General features: G+C 49.2%; 1 protein-coding gene across 1 annotated transcript in view; it reads right to left on the bottom strand.

The window, feature by feature from the left end:
• Positions 1 to 18,676, bottom strand: part of LOC119965683 (ATP-binding cassette sub-family A member 13-like) — a 398,370-nt gene that overhangs the window by 81,253 nt on the left and 298,441 nt on the right. The window contains exons 40-42 of the mRNA XM_038796446.1: positions 16,760 to 16,990; positions 14,023 to 14,125; positions 10,892 to 11,141 (exon numbers count right to left, since the gene is read on the bottom strand). Coding sequence (XP_038652374.1) covers positions 10,892 to 11,141; positions 14,023 to 14,125; positions 16,760 to 16,990 — 584 coding nt within the window. The remainder of the gene's footprint in view (positions 1 to 10,891; positions 11,142 to 14,022; positions 14,126 to 16,759; positions 16,991 to 18,676) is intronic.

Genomic DNA, 18,676 nt, shown 5'->3' with positions numbered 1-18,676 from the left:
GGGTACAGTGTGGCGGGATCGAGAATCCCGTCCCATGTGTCTCTCCAAACAGATTAAGAAACTTGACAGAGGCTATTTGGGCTAGAAACATCTGTCCTGGTTGTTGGAGCTGAGGTTCGTGATTCATGACCTGAGTACCAGGGCAGCGAAGCCGTTTTCAGGATAAAGGATGTGGTACTGGGGACATGAATAGTAGAGCTGGGCAGGAAGAGAGAAGCTATGGCTTCACGGCCGAGGGGGGGGGGGGGGGGGGGGGGGGGTATGGCATTCAATGTCATTGAGAACATTAAGGATGATAATATATTCTTGCCTTATAACCGTCTATGGATTTAGTTAAATATGTCTTTCTGTTACCGCCTCTATTATGTGTGATTGTGTGCATGTGCCTTTGTATACATACGGTACGGTGGCCCAGTGGGTAGCACTGCTGCCTCATGACGCCGAGGACCCGGGTTCGATCCAGGTCCCGGGTCGTTGTCCATGTGGAGTTTGCACATTCTCCCACTGTCTGCGTGGGTCTCACCCCACAACCTAGAGATGTGTAGGGTAGGTGGATTAGCCACGCTAAATTGCCGCATAATTGTAATTGAAATAGAATTGAATACATATTGGGTACGATTGAATGTCCTCGTTGCACCTGACTTGGTGACGTGATTGTCATAACTATGTATACATGGAGTGCAGACAGGCAGTGATTGACAGGATGACCAGTAAGCACACAGACCAGAGCAGCCAATCACCAGACAGGACATAACCACTATAAAGCCAGAGTGCACCAATTTTCTCGCTCTCTCGGGACCCAGCCTCTGAGACAGTCAGAGCTTGTGAGCTATCGAGTGCAAACACCATGTGGTAGCTAGTAAGTCTGGTTAGGCTAGCATCAGGTCTCCAGTCAAGTCAGCATAGTGTCAACACACAGTTGAACATGTATAATAGTTTGGACGCTGAATAAAATCGTGTTGCTCCAGTTGCTTCACAGCTCCAGGGTCCCAGGTTCGATTCCGGCTTGGGTCACTGTCTGTGCGGAGTCTGCACATCCTCCCCGTGTGTGCGTGGGTTTCCTCCGGGTGCTCCGGTTTCCTCCCACAGTCCAAAGATGTGCAGGTTAGGTGGATTGGCCATGATAAATTGCCCTTATCATGGCCAATCCATCTAGTGACAGTGACCCAAGCCGCAATCGACTGGACTGCACTGCAAATTCTATGAAAAAGTGTTGGAAGTCTGTCTCTCACTACACTGCATCAAGTGCAGTCCACATCAACCCAGCCTGCCCAACACATCAGTGACGAAGCCTTTAAATCTCGCGCGAGGCCTCTTGCTAGATTGTCAATGCTCGGAATGCCTTGTGAGATCTAATGTGATTTCGTGAGATGTCACAATCTGGATCTTGACCTCCCTTCGACAACAAGTTCTTCATCCAGACGCACGGAACAGCCATGGGGACCAAATTCGCACCTCCATACGCCAACATCTTCATGCACAAGTTTGAACAAGACCTCTTCACCGCACAGGATCTTCAACCAACGTTATACACCAGATACATCGATTACATTTTTTTCCTTTGGACCCACGGCGAAGAATCACTGAAATGACTACACGATGACATCAATAAGTTCCATCCCACCATCAGACTCACCATGGACTACTCTCCAAAATCAGTTGCATATTGGACACACTCGACGCCATCAAGGACGGTCACCTCAGCACTTCGCTTTACCGCAAGCCCACGGATAACCTCACGATGCTCCACTTCTCCAGCTTCCACCCTAAACACATTAAAGAAGCCATCCCCTATGGACAAGCCCTCCGTATGCACAGGATCTGCTCAGATGAGGAGGAGCGTAACAGACATCTACAGACGCTGAAAGATGCCCTCGTACGAACGGGATATGGCGCTCGACTCATCGATCGACAGTTCCAACGCGCCACAGCGAAAAACCGCACCGACCTCCTCAGAAGACAAACACGGGACACAACCGACAGAGTACCCTTCGTCGTCCAGTACTTTCCCGGAGCGGAGAAACTACGACATCTTCTTCGCAGCCTTCAACACATCATCGATGAAGATGAACATCTTGCCAAGTTCATCCCCACACCCCCACTACTTGCCTTCAAACAACCATACAACCGCAAACAAACCATTGTTTGCAGCAAACTACCCAGCCTTCAGAACAGCGACACCACACAACCCTGCCATGGCAATCTCTGCAAGATATGCCAGATCATCGACATGGATACTACCATTATACGTGAGAACACCACCCACCAAGTACGCGGTACATACGTGTGCGACGCAGCCAACGTTGTCTACCTCATACGCTGCAGGAAAGGATGTCCCGAAACGTGGTACATTGGCGAGACCATGCAGGCGCTGCGACAACGAATGAATGGATATCGCACGACAAACACCAGGCAGGAATATTCCCTTCCAGTCAGGGAACACTTCAGCAGTCAAGGGCATTCAGCCTCTGATCTCCGGGTAAGCGTTCTCCAAGGCGGTCTTCAGGACGCGCGACATCACAGAATCGCCGAGCAGAAACTTATAGCCAAGTTCCGCACACATGAGTGCGGCCTCAATCGGGACCTGGGATTCATGTCGCATTACATTCACCCCCCACTATCTGGCCTGGGCTTGCAAAATCCTACCAACTGTCCTGGCTTGAGACAATTCACACCTCTTTAACCTGGGATTACCCCTATCTCTGGATCTGTAAAGACTTAATTACCTGCAAATGCTCGTTCTAAGCATTGTCTGGCGTCTTTGAATTTTTCTACATATATGTTTCTGGAACATACCTCTTCATTCACCTGAGGAAGGAGCAGTGCTCCGAAAGCTAGTGTTTGAAACAAACATGTTGGACTTTAACCTGGTGTTGTAAGACTTCTTACTGGGCAAAATCCAGATTAGCATATTTAAGTGAGCCATTAGGCTCATTTAAATTTGTCTGCTCCCAATTTTCCCGAGGCCTGGGAACTAATGCTCACGCCTGGGAGACCTCGTAATAGCGCTATTTAGCACTGGTCTACACAAACGTGGACCAGGCGTAATGGCAACTGGGGGAAGAGGGGTTCTTCCAGTCATTGGATCCAGAGGGTGGTTGGGCTCTGGGCAGGATGGTATCCTGACATGCCCACTTGCACCCAGGCAACTTAGCACTGCCAGCCTGGCACTTTGGCACTGCCTTATATCACAAACTGTCTCCAGAAACTGTTGTCCCTCAGAAGTAATAATTTTAATCATCAGTGAGCAATAACAGATAAGCATTCTGGTTCATACCTAACACAATACGTCCGAGATAAATAGATGTCAGGACAATATAAGTAATTTTATCAAGCTCTGCATGAAGAAGCATGGTAAACAAGATGGCACATTGGACGGGATTCTCCTTTCTGGGGACTAAGTCCCCACGCCGGCGGGAAAACCAACGCCAACCACTCCAGAGTCAACACCCCCCGAAAGTGCAATATTGTCCACACTTCCAGGGGCTAGGTGGACACTGGAAAGGTTGGCGCTGCGCCAGCCGGTGGCGAAGTGTCTGTGCGAGTTCGCGCATGCGCTGAAGGGCCGGCGTGATCCTGCGCATGCTTGGAACCGCCGGCGTATTGTGGCATATACAGGAGGGGTTGTCTTCTCCGCGCCAACAATGGCGGAGCCCTTCAGGGACCGGCATGGAAGGAAGGAGTGCCCCCACAGCACAGGCCCGCCCGCAGATCGGTGGGCTCCAATCGTGGGCCAGGCCACCGTGGGGGCTGCCCCCGGGGTCGTATCCCCCGCGCCCCCCCCCCCCCCCCCCCCCGAGGACTGCACCAGCCGACTTACCTGCCAGGTCCCGCCTTGTGGGACCATGTCTAATCCACGCCGGCGGGATGGGCGAAAAATGGACGGCTGCTTGGCCCATTGGGGCCTGGAGAATTGCCGGGGGGGCCGCTGCCAACAGCGCCGGAGAATACGCAGCCGGAGTGGCGGGGCAGGATTCAAGCCACCCCCTGGGGATTCCCCGACCCGATGGGGGGTCGGAGAATCCCGCTCATTGTCTCAACATGGGTAACCTCATTTTGGAACTTGCTGAATTTCGTGTGCGGTGGTTCGAGCTATGGGTGTTTTGGGTCAAGTCGGATAGGTGGGGTCAGAAGTCGCTCAGAGTGTATGCACCACACCATGCCAATGCAGCCAATCCAAACAGTCCAGGTAAGATTTGTTTTCAATTAAAATCGATGCACAGCACATTATAAAAATGTTCAGATTTAGACCGTGGGATTTGAGACACTTTACAGAAAATAAATCAGCTAAAGTACATTGATGAATGAAATATCTATCTTGATTAACAATAATTTATTTAGCAATGTGATTTGAAAGATGGGATTCATTTAGAGGAATAATTGTGTCAAAGTAAACAGCCATCAAGTACATTAATAGTCATTAAACAGCTATTACTTAAAAAGTAGTTTATAAAGCAAGCATTTGATGCATTTAAATGACAGTTTTCATATAGAAATATGAATGTGGTCACAAATCTAGCTTGATGTTGATCAGTTCGGGACTGAAATTCCAATTGCAGCATGATTAAGATTTTTGTGCAGCAATGCTGGCAAAACCCAGACCAGGCCAGAGGAGCGTGGCAGTGAAATTATACTCCAGATCATTTCAATGATTATTCCTTGCAACCATTGCAGCTTTACCCCAGTGTTTTCATATCATCACATTATTTCCTTTGAAAGCAGTGTGGAAGATGAGAAGGATTTCAAGGCTGATTACGTCCAACAGACCACAACGTGAACACTCCTTCCATGAATGTTGCCATGCAGGTATAAATGAAAAGATAGCAATTCCACTGGAAAGAGACAAAATACTTGGCAGCAAGTGAATGATTAGTATGTCCGACCCCTATGTGCATAACGTAGGTCCGGGGATTCTTGCCCAACTTGGCCATTTTCGAGTGCATCAGGACTGCAACATTCTGAATTGGCAATGGACTCAAAGTTATGTACACCATCTGTAGGATTATGCCAAGATGGCGGTGAAAGTGGCTCGTTTAAAGGAAGTCAGCAAGGTAACAGCAACAATTATGACATGCATCTTGTGGCTGGCCCAAAGGCTGCTTCTGACAAGATGTTGGCCACGATCTAATTAAAAGAAAATAGAGTCCGTTCTGGGTGGAATTAGCAGGGTTGTTCCTGGTGCTTCCACTATCTAATGTAACTCTCTTTTTCCGCGCCCCGCCACCCCCTCTCCGGAGGCCGCACTGAGTATAATTTCTTACACTGAGCAGCTTCAGCAAGTGGAGATCTTGATTGCAGGAAGAGATTGGGACGCCATTTTTAAATGGCGCCCTGATCTCCTGACCCTCCCAAAGAGATGCCTGGACTACCCCAATGCCCCAACCCACCTATAATGAGGTCCTCAATCACCTCCACACCCCATCTCGCACGGGCAGGGCACTCCCAGGCCAATCCCTGGAGCAGGCAAAATGCCAGGCTGTCAGCTTGGCAGTGCCATCTGGGCATCCTGGTTGTGTCAGGTTGGCACCTGTGTGGCATTGCCGGGGTGCCCATGTGGCACTGCCAGGGTACCAGGCTGGCAGTGCTATGGTCCCTAGGTGGCACCAGCAGCGCCAGGGTGCCACCCTGCCCAGAGGCCGATCACCCAGGAGCATCCAATCACCTGGGAGACCAGCCCCAGGTACTTTTCTGCCTGGGCCCCGTTTGTGGGGACCAGTGCAAAACGGCGCCCAGCTGGGGTCTCCTCGACGTGGCTGATATATGCCAGGTCATTCCGGCATCAGCATTGCTAAGCAGGTTCTTAAAATCACTTAGCCATGAGAGACGTGCGGAACCCAGATTGCGACGTCTCGCAAGATCTGGTGAGATCTCGAAATATGTAACGGCCGTCAGGAATCCTGGGTGAGGCCTCTCTCGGGACCTAATGGCCGCGTCACGCCCTGATTCCAGCGGGAGAGGCCAGTAGATCATGCCCGTTGCCTGTTCACATGTGCTCCTCACTCATGTCAAGCACTTTTATGACTGTACAGCTCATTCTGTGAATCTCAAAAATAATCAGGAGGACATATTCAAAATCAGTGCAAAACTATAAACTCTACCACCACTTGTAATGTCCTAACACCTCAAGCAATCAATATAGGATTAACAGCTGAAGGATGGCACACAGAATGGCATACAGATTCAGCACACTCCTTTCATTTATCATCCAATTTATTGAACTTTTAGCAAAGATAGGGGCCTAAAATACAAACCTAATATTGTCAGCACAGAGTGACCTCCTCCTGAAGTTCTGGGATGGGATTCTCCCTTCTGGGGACTAAGTCCTCACACGCCCGCCGAAAAACGGGCGAGAATCAGTCTGGGCTTTTCCTCGAAGGTTTGGGGTGATTCTCCGTTTTCAAGGCGGCCGGCCGTGGGTCCACGCATGCACGCGGCGGCCTTCTTCGTGCCGGCACCTGCGCAACATGGCGGAGCACTACAGGGGCACGGCACGGAACAACATAGGCCCCCCCAGAATGAGCACGCCTGCCAATCGGTAGCTTCGGATCGCGATCTGGCCACCGTGGAGGCCCTCCCCCCGCCACAAGGACGGCCCCTACAGCCAGAATGCCGAGGTCCTGCCGGGTGGGACCACATGTGAACCACGCTGGCGGGGCTGAGTGGTAATCGGCAGGTACTTGACTTGTCGAACGCAGAGATTCACCGCGGGGGCCGCTTTCAATGGCCCCAGATCGGCGTGCACGCCTCGCGGGTCCGTGGAGAATCGTGGAAGTGCCGCCACGCCGGATTTCCTGTGTGAATGGCTATTCTCCGCCCACGCGCTGGCCGTGATTCACACGCAGAGGTTCAGAGAATCCCACCCCTGACGTTTGGCAGAATCAGCACCAAAGGTTCTGGGTGGGCATATCATGCCACTTGTTCAAGGCTACTGAACTGCAGTTCAAAGCACTGACCCACTGTGAAAAACACTGCCCACACCAGGGTCAAAATTCCCCCCTATCCGGCGGGGCAGGGGGTCCCGGTGTAGCGGAGTGGCGCCAACCACTCCGGCATCGGGCCTCCCCAAAGGTGCGGAATTCTCCGCATCTTTAGGGGCTAGGCCCGTGCCGGAGTGGTTCCTGCTCTGCCGACTGCCGCCAAAACCGGCGCCAACGGCCTTTGGCGCTACGCTGGCTGGCGTCGGGGTTGGCCGAAAGGCCTTCGCCGGCGTGAGTCCGTGCATGCGCCGGAGTGTCAGCGGCCGCTGACATCACCGCCGCCGCATGCGCGGTGGAGGAGGTCTCTTCCGCCTCCACCATGGTGGAGGCCATGGCGGCGGCGGAAGAAAAAGAGCGCCCCCACGGCACAGGCACGCCCGCCGATCGGTGGGCCCCGATCGTGGGCCAGACAACCGTGGGGGCACCCCCGGAGTCCGATCGCCCCGCACCCCCCCCCCCCCCCCCCCAAGGACCCCGGGGGCCCGATCGCGCTGCCAGTCCCGCCGGCACCAAGGTGGTTTGAACCACGTCAGCAGGAGAGGCCTGACAGCGTTGGGACTTTGTCCCATCGCAGGCCGGAGAAATGCCGCAGGGGGCCCACCAACCGGCGGGGCGTGATTCCCGCTCCCGCCGATTCCCGGGTGGCGGAGAATTCCGGCCACGGCGGGGGCGGGATTTACGCCGGCCCCAGGTGATTCCCCGACCCTGCGGGTGTCGGAGAATTCCGCCCCAGTTATCTGGGACATTAATATTCTTCATTGTGTTATTTTTTTGTACAGTTTCATCGGTGAGGTTTGAGTTTTCTGTGCATCAGAGAGAGGGGATGGCTGGGCCAGAAGTGGGTTACACGGACACCCCTACTCCGATCCGTATTCATGGACTTATCTCGAGTCAGCCGGCTAATTAAGGGCCGGCAGGCTGCATTGGTCATCCAGTCACCAATGGCAAGGATAGAAAGGCAGGCTCATCATCAGCTGACACAGCTCAAAGGGCCAAAGGCACCAGCCTTCTTGATCACCAGCATTTGAACTGATGCACAGCAGCGTACCCTTCAAGATCTCCAGCCAAGATCTATCATTAGGAGAGGGTGAAAGGGGTCAGTGAAGTAGGTGTACTGAAGGCCTGAGGAAAGGGGCATGGCACAAGGAAGATCCTGGGTGGCCCTATGTTTCAATGATGAGTCCCTACATGTTCTCCACCAAGGCAGGAGGACTTCTTCGCCAGAGATAGAATGAGGAGACTTCCCCTCCCTCACACCGGCCTAACCAAGCAAGCATGAATGGAGGTCACAGAGGAAGATAGTAGCTGTAGGGAATATGAAGAATATAGCTACAGTGGGACAAGCGGGCCAATGATCTTCTCAGCTTCTCACAGGTGAGTACCATACCTTGATTCCGTTTGGAGTCATTAACAGGTAAGTGTGAGGGTGCAGCTGCTGGGGGGAGATCCCACAATATTGATAGCAGTCTGGGTGAGGCTGCAGCATTTCCTTTGAAAGTAATGGGTGCAGCTTTGTCAAGAGACTTGTGAAAGGCAAACGCTTTTATCTTCCTGTTCTTTCACACAGGTCAATCACACAAACAAGAGAGCTACCATCTCCAAGGGTCCACCTTTGAGAAGGAGGAGTCCTCAAGGGGTGCAGTGTCACATGATTCTCCCACACCCTCGAAAGCACAGGCAATTCACCTCAATGGATATAAATTTGTGCTTAGTTTTAGGATCACAATTTGGTGAGATGACCTCGTACCTGATCAGCTGTTAAAGGCTGTGACAGCTGGGACTACTGAAGCTCTGAGGAGTGTGCTGAGCCCAGGCTGTTGACTTGCCTCCAGAGTTATCAATAAGGTGGCAGATGCTGAAGGTTCAACATGAAGATTAACTGAGATTCCAGAGAGTATACACACCATACCTCAGAGAGGGGAAGAATTCCCTTCAGGTCGTGGGTGCTGCCTTTTTGCTCTCATTTGCATGTGTGACCTCCTCCGTGCAGAGATTAGGGACTCTCAAGAAGAGCCAGATCCAACAGAGCAGTCAGTAGGTGCGGGGATGTGCACTGGCCTACATGCCATTGTCTTGACCATAAACGCTATCCAGCAGTGGCAAGGCAAGAGGGGTCAAATGACCATGAGTCTCCCCAGTTCCTGTCTTTCTTAGGTCTGCAGGGAGGTACGTACGCCTTACCAGGCAGGAGTGGCTGACTTCTGCTTCTGAAAGCTTCTCTTAGGGCAATCTTTGTTTGGGATTTTACAACTCCAGGGGATGAGAATGCAGGTAAGACGGGGAAGTAAAATTGGGCACCGTGGCAGTAGCCCCATGTTCAGCACCTAACTACTCCTGCCCGTCGTGCTGTGATTTTATCCTTGGGTTAATTTGAGGCCCACAAGTGGCCAATTAATGGCTAGTTAAGGGCTTCCTCTTACCATTGCTGGAAGGCTGGCATCAAGTGTCCACCCATCCAGTAATACCTCTGGTGGCTGGGTAAGGGTATGTGTCTCCTTTGCAGGCCCCCTGTGTGCATCAGAGTGGCAAAATAATTCTTACACACCCCAGGTTTACCTTCTCACACCCCCCAACCCCCATCGCAACAGTCTGGGCCCCGGCAAAACCCTGGACTTGGCACCTGGTTCCATGGCGTTTTTCCTTGGGGTCTTGCCATAGACCCAGATGTGGCCACCACTTCCAATGCCACAGCTTTCACAAGATTGGAGGTTGGACTTCCTCTCCGATGGGGTTGGTCGTCCAGGCTCAATTCAATTAAACGCTCAAGGGCCTTAATATGGCTGCAGGGTGAGCCTGCCACGCAGAGACACGTTTATCTCTGACTTTCAGGAGATGCAGTGCGTGGTACCCCACTCCCAGCAACAAATTCAGTCCTGAGTGTGAAAACCGGTTCCTCAGCTCCTCAGTCAGTAACACCACTGTTTCAAAATGCTACAGCAACAGAGGAGGCTCCTGCACCTAGATAGGACATCCTCAGCCTGTCAGGGCTTGACAGACCTCAGGCATCTAGAGGACAGCCACCAATGTTATTCTCGGCCACTGGGCAGCAAGACCAGAACTGGGCACAATACTGGGAATAACTTTGCTGCTATACCTCTATTTATGAAGTTCAAAGTCTTATATGCTTTGCTAATTAGTCAATTTCTTGCCACCTTCAAAGATATATGCAGATGAATCCCAGGGTTTCAATGTCAATGTCAATCTGGAACTGCTTAATAAACCTAGATACAACACATTGCAACAAAAATGTCTTATTTACACTTGTTCTAAATCTAGTTCAAAAACCGGCCTCTCGTCATTCATAAACACAGAAGTGGAAGATAACATAAAGGTGGATCTGCTGTTTAGCAAAAGCACAATGAATCACCTCGTCTGCATATTCAGCTATTGCTCAGGACATGCACTGAGCGCAGAATCACAGAATACTTACAGTGCAGAAGATGGCCATTTGGCCCCTCATGTCTGCTCTGACTCTCCAAGCGAGCACTATGACTTTGTGCCATTCCCCTGCTTTTTACCTGTTCCCCTGCACATTGTTTCTATTCAAAGAATCATCAAATGCCTTCTTGACTGCCTCACTTGAACCTGCCTGCATGACAGTTCCAGACAGTGCATTCAAGACCTGAACCACTCGTTGTGTGAAAAAGTTTCTTCTCGCATCACATTTGCTTATTTTGCAAATCACTTTAAATCTGCGCCCTCTCATTCTTGATCATTTTACGAGTGGGAACAGTTTCCCTGTCTGCTCTGTCCAGCCCCGTCATGATTTTGAACATCTCTATCAAATCTCCTCTGGGCCGCCTTCTCTCCATGGAGAACATTCCCAACCTCTCCAATCTATCATCATATCAAGGACCACTTCCTCATGTTTGGGGCTGTGGTAAACATTGAAGTGAATAATCATGATATCTTACCTGAAGAATGTGACATCTGAATCTTTATACATATTTAGAGACAGTTTGAGTGAGGGATAATCAACAGCTAAAGGTTTCACACTGAAAAGTGCCATCGCTAGAATGACAAAGAGCACAGGAAGCAGCAGTTGGGCAATGGCCCCTTTCCAATCCCTCCTTGTATGGTGGAAGCGTTTAATTAGCAGAGCTGTCATCTGTTTAACAATCAGTCGCCATCCAGTTACTCTCTGGGCTCCAGCAAGGGCTGCACCTTGTGTGAGAGAAAAACATTGTATTCAACACAAATCCTCTCAGCTTACTGTTTCACAGGGTGGATTGGAGAGTTTCAGTCATTAGGTAAGGTGTGGGAAAGAGACTAGTTTACCAAAATAGCAGGAGAAATCATTTTGAACCATTTAATAATATCACATTGATCCAACAAGGTGCAACCTTCTGAATGGCAATCTGTCTGACTGACTTGAGGGAGTGATTGGAGGATATGGGCAGAGGTGAAAATAAGCCATCTGACGTACCAGTAAGACACTGGCCGGGAGGTAGGCTTGGAAACATTATGAACAAGATTAAATTCACCCATGGTGATTGCTTTCTTACAAGCTCACATTAATTCTTCTTGTATATTTCATTCTGCAGTGTAGTTACTGTGAGGGAACAATAAACTTTTCCCACAAATTACTTCTCATCTATATTATTTCTGATTTCTGATTCTATATCTTGATCTTTAGAACTGAGATCATCTCTCACTATTATACCATCATGATCCTAAATGAACAGAGTTACCCCAACACCTTTTCCTAGATTCCTGTCCTTCCTAAATGTCAAGTTCCCTTGATACTTAGTGAAAGCATTTTCACTCCAAATTGTGTGCTTTCCATGCCAAAAACAGTGCAGGGACTCTAGACAATTGTATTTATGTGATATTCTAGACAATTCCATTGGAGACGTTTCAACAGTTCTAGTGTTGATCAGGCTCCTCCGTTGGAACCCAGATATGGGCCAGTCACACTTGAGCAAGGAAGTCGTTCTACAAAACATTATTTTGAAAACACTCCACCATGCAATCCAACTTCCATTGATAGAGAGGTTTGCACTCCAGCCCAAGAAGAAAGATCTCCCAATGTGGGAGTCACCATCCCTCGCTTTGACCCTTGGTTGTCACCTACCCGGTAAATGACAGATAAAGATTCTTCCCCATGTAAGACAACTAGATCTCTAGAAATGGTACAGAACCCTAGTCCTGGTTTGATAATGATCAACTCCACGTGGGTCAATGTGAGATTGTACCATCTTTCACATGAATCATTCTCTACCCATCTGGAACATAGTATACTGTCAATCAATCCTCAGTTGGAGACAGGCTTGAGTTATGGATCCAACTCCACCAGTAACTGGAGCAGCAGACAGAAAAAACTCATATCCTGTTTAGTTTTATCTAGCATGTTGCACTATCCACTCAATATCCATCTAACTAAATAGTGAGGAACAGCAGCTTGCACTTCAGTGGTGTTTCTTCTTGGAGGATGTTGGTTATAGTTCAGTAGGTTTGAAGAAGTCTTCATAGTCATGTGCAGGTTAACTGCAAGTCTTAATTGACTCTTATGACTCTAAGACCTATTTACAAACATGGACCAGGCTAGGAACTGTCTCCATGCTTGTTGGTGCACACCGCTCTGCACAATACTAGACTAACCTTGGATTCTCTCTTACACCACCATGTGGGCATTACGGTACCCAGTCCCATAGTAACCCATTATGTGTCAAACCTTTATCTTCTGCATGTGACATCTGTGGTATCTTATTAAACCAAGAAATATTGAATTTCGGGCAAAACCGGAGAAGGACAAACTGAAAAGGGTTTGAATTTTTAAGGGCTTATAAAAAGTAGATAAGCCCGTTTCGGCCTCCCCAAACAGGCGCTGGAATGTGGCGACTAGGGGCTTTTCACAATAACTTCACTGAAGCCTACTTGTGACAATAAGAGATTATTATTATCATTATTATTAAGGGGCTGGATTCTACGCTGTTGGGATTCTCTGTTGCGCCGGCAGAGCACCCATACCTGGGAATCTCCTGGTGGCGTGGGGCTGCCCATAATGGGAAATCTCATTGACCGGCTGGTGGGATGGAGAATCCCACTGCCAGCAGGGACGCTCTGCATCAGAAAACTGGTTCGGCGGGATGAAGAATCCCGCCCAAGGTATCTAGTTCTTAAGAGTGTGGAATGATTGGAAATGAATGTCTGGTTAAATATAGAAATTTAGGACAGAGCTGGACATTTTTCTTAACCTGGAAGATTGTAAGACTATTAGGTTGTACAATACATTACCCAGAGTAGTGACCAAAGCAAAGACCATTGCAAAATTTAAGAATAAATTAGACAAATAACTGAAAGAAAGGATGATGAATGGATATGGCAAAAGGATGGTCTTATGAACTAATAATAATCTTTATTCATGTCACAAGTAGGCTTACATTAACACTACAATGAAGTTATTGTGAAAAGCCCCTAGTCGCCACACTATGGCGCATATTCAGGTATTCTGAGTGAGAACTCAGAATGTCCAAATTACCTAACAGCACAGGGTGGAATCTCCGCAGCCCCACGCTGAAATCGCGTTCGACGCTGGGGCGGAGAATCCAATTTCACGGCGCAATCGGGCCCGGTGCTGGTCCGGCGATTCTCCGGAACCCGAGATTCGCCGTGATCGCGGGGTACGCCATGTGGCTGGGGGCCCATTGACAGAGGCCCCAGCCCAGTGATCCTCCGCTCCTGGCTGGCAAACTTCCCGACGGCGTGGAACTAACCTGCTATTGCCGGTCGGGATGCACGCGAGGCGGCTGCGGACTCAGTCCTTGGCTGTCCTGGTGGAGGGCAGGGAGATCGGACACTGGGAAGGGCCTTCACTGATGGAATATTAATGAGACCCAACCATTAAAATGCTTCAGGCCTTCCTTGGACAGGCTAACTCTGCCCCCCTTTCAATGGAAGCAGTCACATGACCCTATTGTCTTCTCACAGCAGCAGTGATATTTTAAAAATGATACCAAACCTTTGTACATAAGTGCTTTGAAATGATATATGTGCTATTAACATGAATGATTTTGTAGAATATTAGTTGGATTTAATTACTCACTGTCACTATGAGTTGATTCAATGCTCTCAGACTTTAGAGACTCTGTATCCTGGCCTGCAGAAGATGCAGGGCTTTCCTCATTCTCAAGCAACTTCAGAAACACCTGACAAAAGAGGAAGCAGAAAAGATGACACAAAAGTAGATCCAAAATGCAATCAGATTAATTTTAATTATTTAAATAAACTTTGCATGACATCTACAAAGCATTGGACCTGTATTTACCAAATGTATCCACAATGCAACGTAGTGAAGCAACATTAAAATAAACCTATGTTGAATAATCAGATTGAGGCAAAACAGCTTTTTGAAATCAGGACATGCTTCGGTTTGTCTTGGTTCAATGACAGCAGTTTAATCTCCAAACTGGAGGTTGTAGGTTCAAGCCTTACACCAACAGGCACATAATCTCGGTTGATACTTTAGCATAGTGCTGATGGTTGCTGCACTAGCAGAGTTGCTGTCTTATGGATGGGATATTAAAGTAAGGTCTGCTGTCAGGTGTTTAGAAAAGATCTCAAAGCACTATGTGAGAAGAGCAGGGCAGTCTCCCTCAATCTTTGCCATCATTTATTCCTTCATGAAAATAACTGAAACAGATTATCTATTAATCTATTTCATTGCTGTTATGGAATCTTGCTTTTCTCAAATGAGCTGATAAGGTTTCCCATGGCAGGTTGATGGAAAAAGTGAAGTCGTATGGGGTTCAGGGTATACTAGCTGGATGGATAAAGAACTGGCTGGGCAACAGGAGACAGACAGTAGTGGTGGAAGGGAGTGTCTCAAAATGGAGAAGGGTGACTAGTGGTGTTCCACAGGGATCCGTGCTTAGACCACTGTTGTTTGTGATCTACATAAATGACCTGGAGGAAGGTATAGGTGGTCTGATTAGCAAGTTTGCAGATGATACTAAGATTGGTGGAGTTGCAGATAGCGAGGAGGACTGTCAGAGAATACAACAAAATATACATAGATTGGAGAGTTGGGCAGAGAAATGGCAGATGGAGTTCAATCCAGGCAAATACGAGGTGATGCACTTTGGAAGATCTAATTCAAGAGCGGACTATATGGTCAATGGAAGGGTCTTGGGGAAAATTGATGTGCAGAGAGATCTGGGAGTTCAGGTCCATTGTACCCTGAAGGTGGCAACGCAGGTTGATAGAGTGGTCAAGAAGGCATACAGCATGCTTGCCTTCATCGGACGGGGTATTGAGTACAAGAGTTGGCAGGTCATGTTATAGTTGTATAGGACTTTGGTTCGGCCACATTTGGAATACTGCATGCAGTTCTGGTCGCCACATTACCAGAAGGATGTGGATGCCTTGGAGAGGGTGCAGAGGAGGTTCACCAGGATGTTGCTTGGTATGGAGGGTGCTAGCTATGAAGAAAGGTTGAGTAGATTAGGATTGTTTTCGTTGGAAAGACGGAGGTTGAGGGGGGACCTGATTGAGGTCTACAAAATTATGAGAGGTATGGACAGGGTGGATAGCAACAAGCTTTTCCCAAGAGTGGGGGTGTCAGTTACAAGGGTCACGATTTCAAGGTGAGAGGGGGAAAGTTTAAGGGAGATGTGCGTGGAAATTTTTTTACGCAGAGGGTGGTGTGTGCCTGGAACGCTTTACCAGCGGAGGTGGTAGAGGTGGGCACGATAGCATCATTTAAGAAGCATCTAGACAGGTATATGAATGGGCGGGAACAGAGGGAAGTAGACCTTGGAAAATAGGAGACAGGTTTAGATAAAGGATCTGGATCGGCGCAGGCTGGGAGGGCCGAAGGGCCTGTTCCTGTGCTGTAATTTTGTTTGTTCTTTGTTCTCTTTCCTACATTTCAACAGTCATTATACTTGAAAAGCATGTCAGAGGCTTGGGACATCTTGAAAGTGGTGAACAATCACTTTTAGGCATTCAGTGTTACTCCAGTGGTCTTGCTGATTTCTTACCAAAGTTATGGCAGAACATCAGGACAATTTCCGGAAATTGTCTTTCAACAGCATAAGAAACTACTGTTGTTTTCAATAATTATTTGTTTGAATAACAATCCCCAGTGTCCAGAAGCACAAAGGCTCCAGTCTAGTTTGCACTTCAGGAAAAAGAGGAAATAAATTATTGAAAAATGCCCATGTTTGATGTACCTAAAGTTCAGTGTTGCCAAGGATAAAGAAGAACATCCAGCCCGAAATCTTAAAATATTCATCCAGAAAGAACCTCAAATCCTCCTGTTGCAGCATCCAAATTTACTTCTCACATTGATTCTTCTTAATGTGAAGCATTTCTTAATACCAGTCCTAAAGTTACTTTTACTGTTCGATAATATGCCCCTGAGTTCTATTCCTGACGGTTGAATTTCCATAGGTTTTCTCCTAATCACCTGCCATAACTTCAGCTGAAATCAGAAATCTCAGATAAAAATGGTACAAACACTGCTATTCAAAACCAAACACTGAGCACACATGTGCATTTTTTCTTCCTCTATGTAGCCCTTTACACTTGTCTGCAGTCAGTTTCATCTGTCATAATTCCCTCCATTTACATATCTTGTCCAATTCATTTTCAAGTGTGACAGTAGGCTCTATTTATGTTCTTATGCTCCATCTAATTTAGTTATCCTAGTTGGTGCATGCAATAGTGTAAGTTAATTTTGGCTTTTCCTCTGTTTCAGATCAACTGCAAGTGTAATTTTATCTGAAGCTACAAGAAATAAGAGGGTTTTAACCCCAATGTGACTTCTTTTGAACCCCTACCTCCTCCAGTGTTGTGTCAGAGATACTGTAGCTGCTGATATGCAGCTTTTCCATATCTTTGTCCAGATCCTGAAGCAACCTTTCATAAGCAGTTTTATCTTCCATCGTTGGAACATTATATGTCAGCTCTCCAAAGGCATCTTGCTTCAAAAAGGCCAAGGGAATATGATGCTTCACCAGGGAGGTTACAAGGCCAACATCACATGACTCATCAGATTCTACTATGGAGGGCTATTGAAATAAGAGGAACAGAAGTTAGTCGACCAAACATTGCATTATCAATTTGTAAGCCAACTTGCCCATATTAATTTCAATTTTCATTGGTAAAAGTCTTCCATACATGGAACATATTATGCAACCAGCCAAAAAAACCTGGACCATGAAATTGTTAAGAAAATCTAATGAAAAGTTATATATTATTTGTATAATTTACATGAAAGGCTGAAAGCTATTGGTGGAGTCTAAAGTTCATGGGCGGGATTCTCCGATCCCACGCCGGGTCGGAGAATCGCCGGGGAGCCGTGGGAAACGCGCCACGCCGCCACAACACCGGGACGTGATCTATGCAGAGCGGAGAATTGGCGCCATTGGGGCCGGCGTGGTCGGTGCGGCACCAGTCAGGGCCCTTTCTAAGCAGCCCCCCCCCCCCCCCCCCCCCCCCCCCCGCCCCCCAGCGATTCTCCGGCCCGCATTGGTTGAGCGGCCGTAAAAAAATAAACCGAGTCCCGCCGGCAGCGATCTAACGTGCTCTGAGACGGCGGGTCCTCGGCGTTGAAGGGTCCGGGGACGGCCTGTGGGGAGGGGGGGTTGGGGGGGGGGTCCGACCCCGGGGATGGCCTCCGATGTGGCCTGGCCCGTGATCGGGACCCACCGATCGGCAGGCCGGCCTCTCTTTCTCCCGGCCTCCTTTCTTCCGTGCCGGCGCTTGTACTCCTGCGCCATGTTGGGTCAGGGCCAGGGCGGAAAGGGAGACACCGCACATGCGCGGAAATCGCGCCAGTGGGACTGCGCATGCACGGGTTCGTGCCGGACCCACTGCGCATGCGCGCATCCCCCGGTGCCCATTCCAGGGCCGGATCAGCAGCTGGAGCGGCGTGAACCACTCCAGTGCCCTGCTGGCCCCCTGTAGGGGCCAGAATTGCTGATCCTGGGACCATGTCGATGCCGTCGAGAAATGCAACGGCGTTTCCGACGGCGTCAGCACTTAGCCTCAGGTTCAAAGAATCCCACCCCATGAGTCTATGTCCTCACGTTGGCATGCATGCTGGAGCATAGAGCACCCGGCCCTAGCTGCTGATAAGGCCCGGAGAATTGCTGGATCCGTGGCCGTGCATGTGCACGGCGGTGGCCTGCAGTGGCTGCGCCATGCAACACGGAGGACCCGGCCTGCCAAATAGTGTCCCCTTTGGCCGGCTTGCGAACCCCTGACCACCCCCTAATAGTGCCCCCAACCCCTGACAAAGTCCCCCTGCCCAGATATCAGCCCTTCCTAGATAGTGGTTGTGCTGGACTGAGTACGCAGCTGCCACACCGAGTTCCCGACGGATGATAGCACATGTGACCAACGTCGTCGGGAACTCGGCCGGTCGGGGGCGGAGCATCAGGGGGTGGGCCTTAGGCATTGTTCTGAGGACGTCGATACAGAGCGCGCCTTACCCTGTGGGTACGCCGCTTTGGAGGGGCGGAGCATCGCGAAAGCAGCGCTGCCCCCGATTTCGCCGGAAACAGGTATTCTCCGGCCGATCGCCGAACACGATTTTGGCGTCGACGACGGGAGAATCCTGCTCCATGCTTTGATCCTAATGTAATTTAGGCAGCTAACAATTGAAATAAGGTGGGAATTTTCAAAGGTCTGCAGATTCAGGATCCAGTGTTGGCAAGCATTTCAAATCACAGGCCACGTGCTTGTATTGGACT

The sequence above is a fragment of the Scyliorhinus canicula genome, chromosome 5 (genome assembly GCF_902713615.1).
Source record: "Scyliorhinus canicula chromosome 5, sScyCan1.1, whole genome shotgun sequence".
In the NCBI taxonomy this organism is placed as follows: Eukaryota; Metazoa; Chordata; class Chondrichthyes; order Carcharhiniformes; family Scyliorhinidae; genus Scyliorhinus; species Scyliorhinus canicula.
This window is presented reverse-complemented; position numbering and strand designations above follow the sequence as displayed.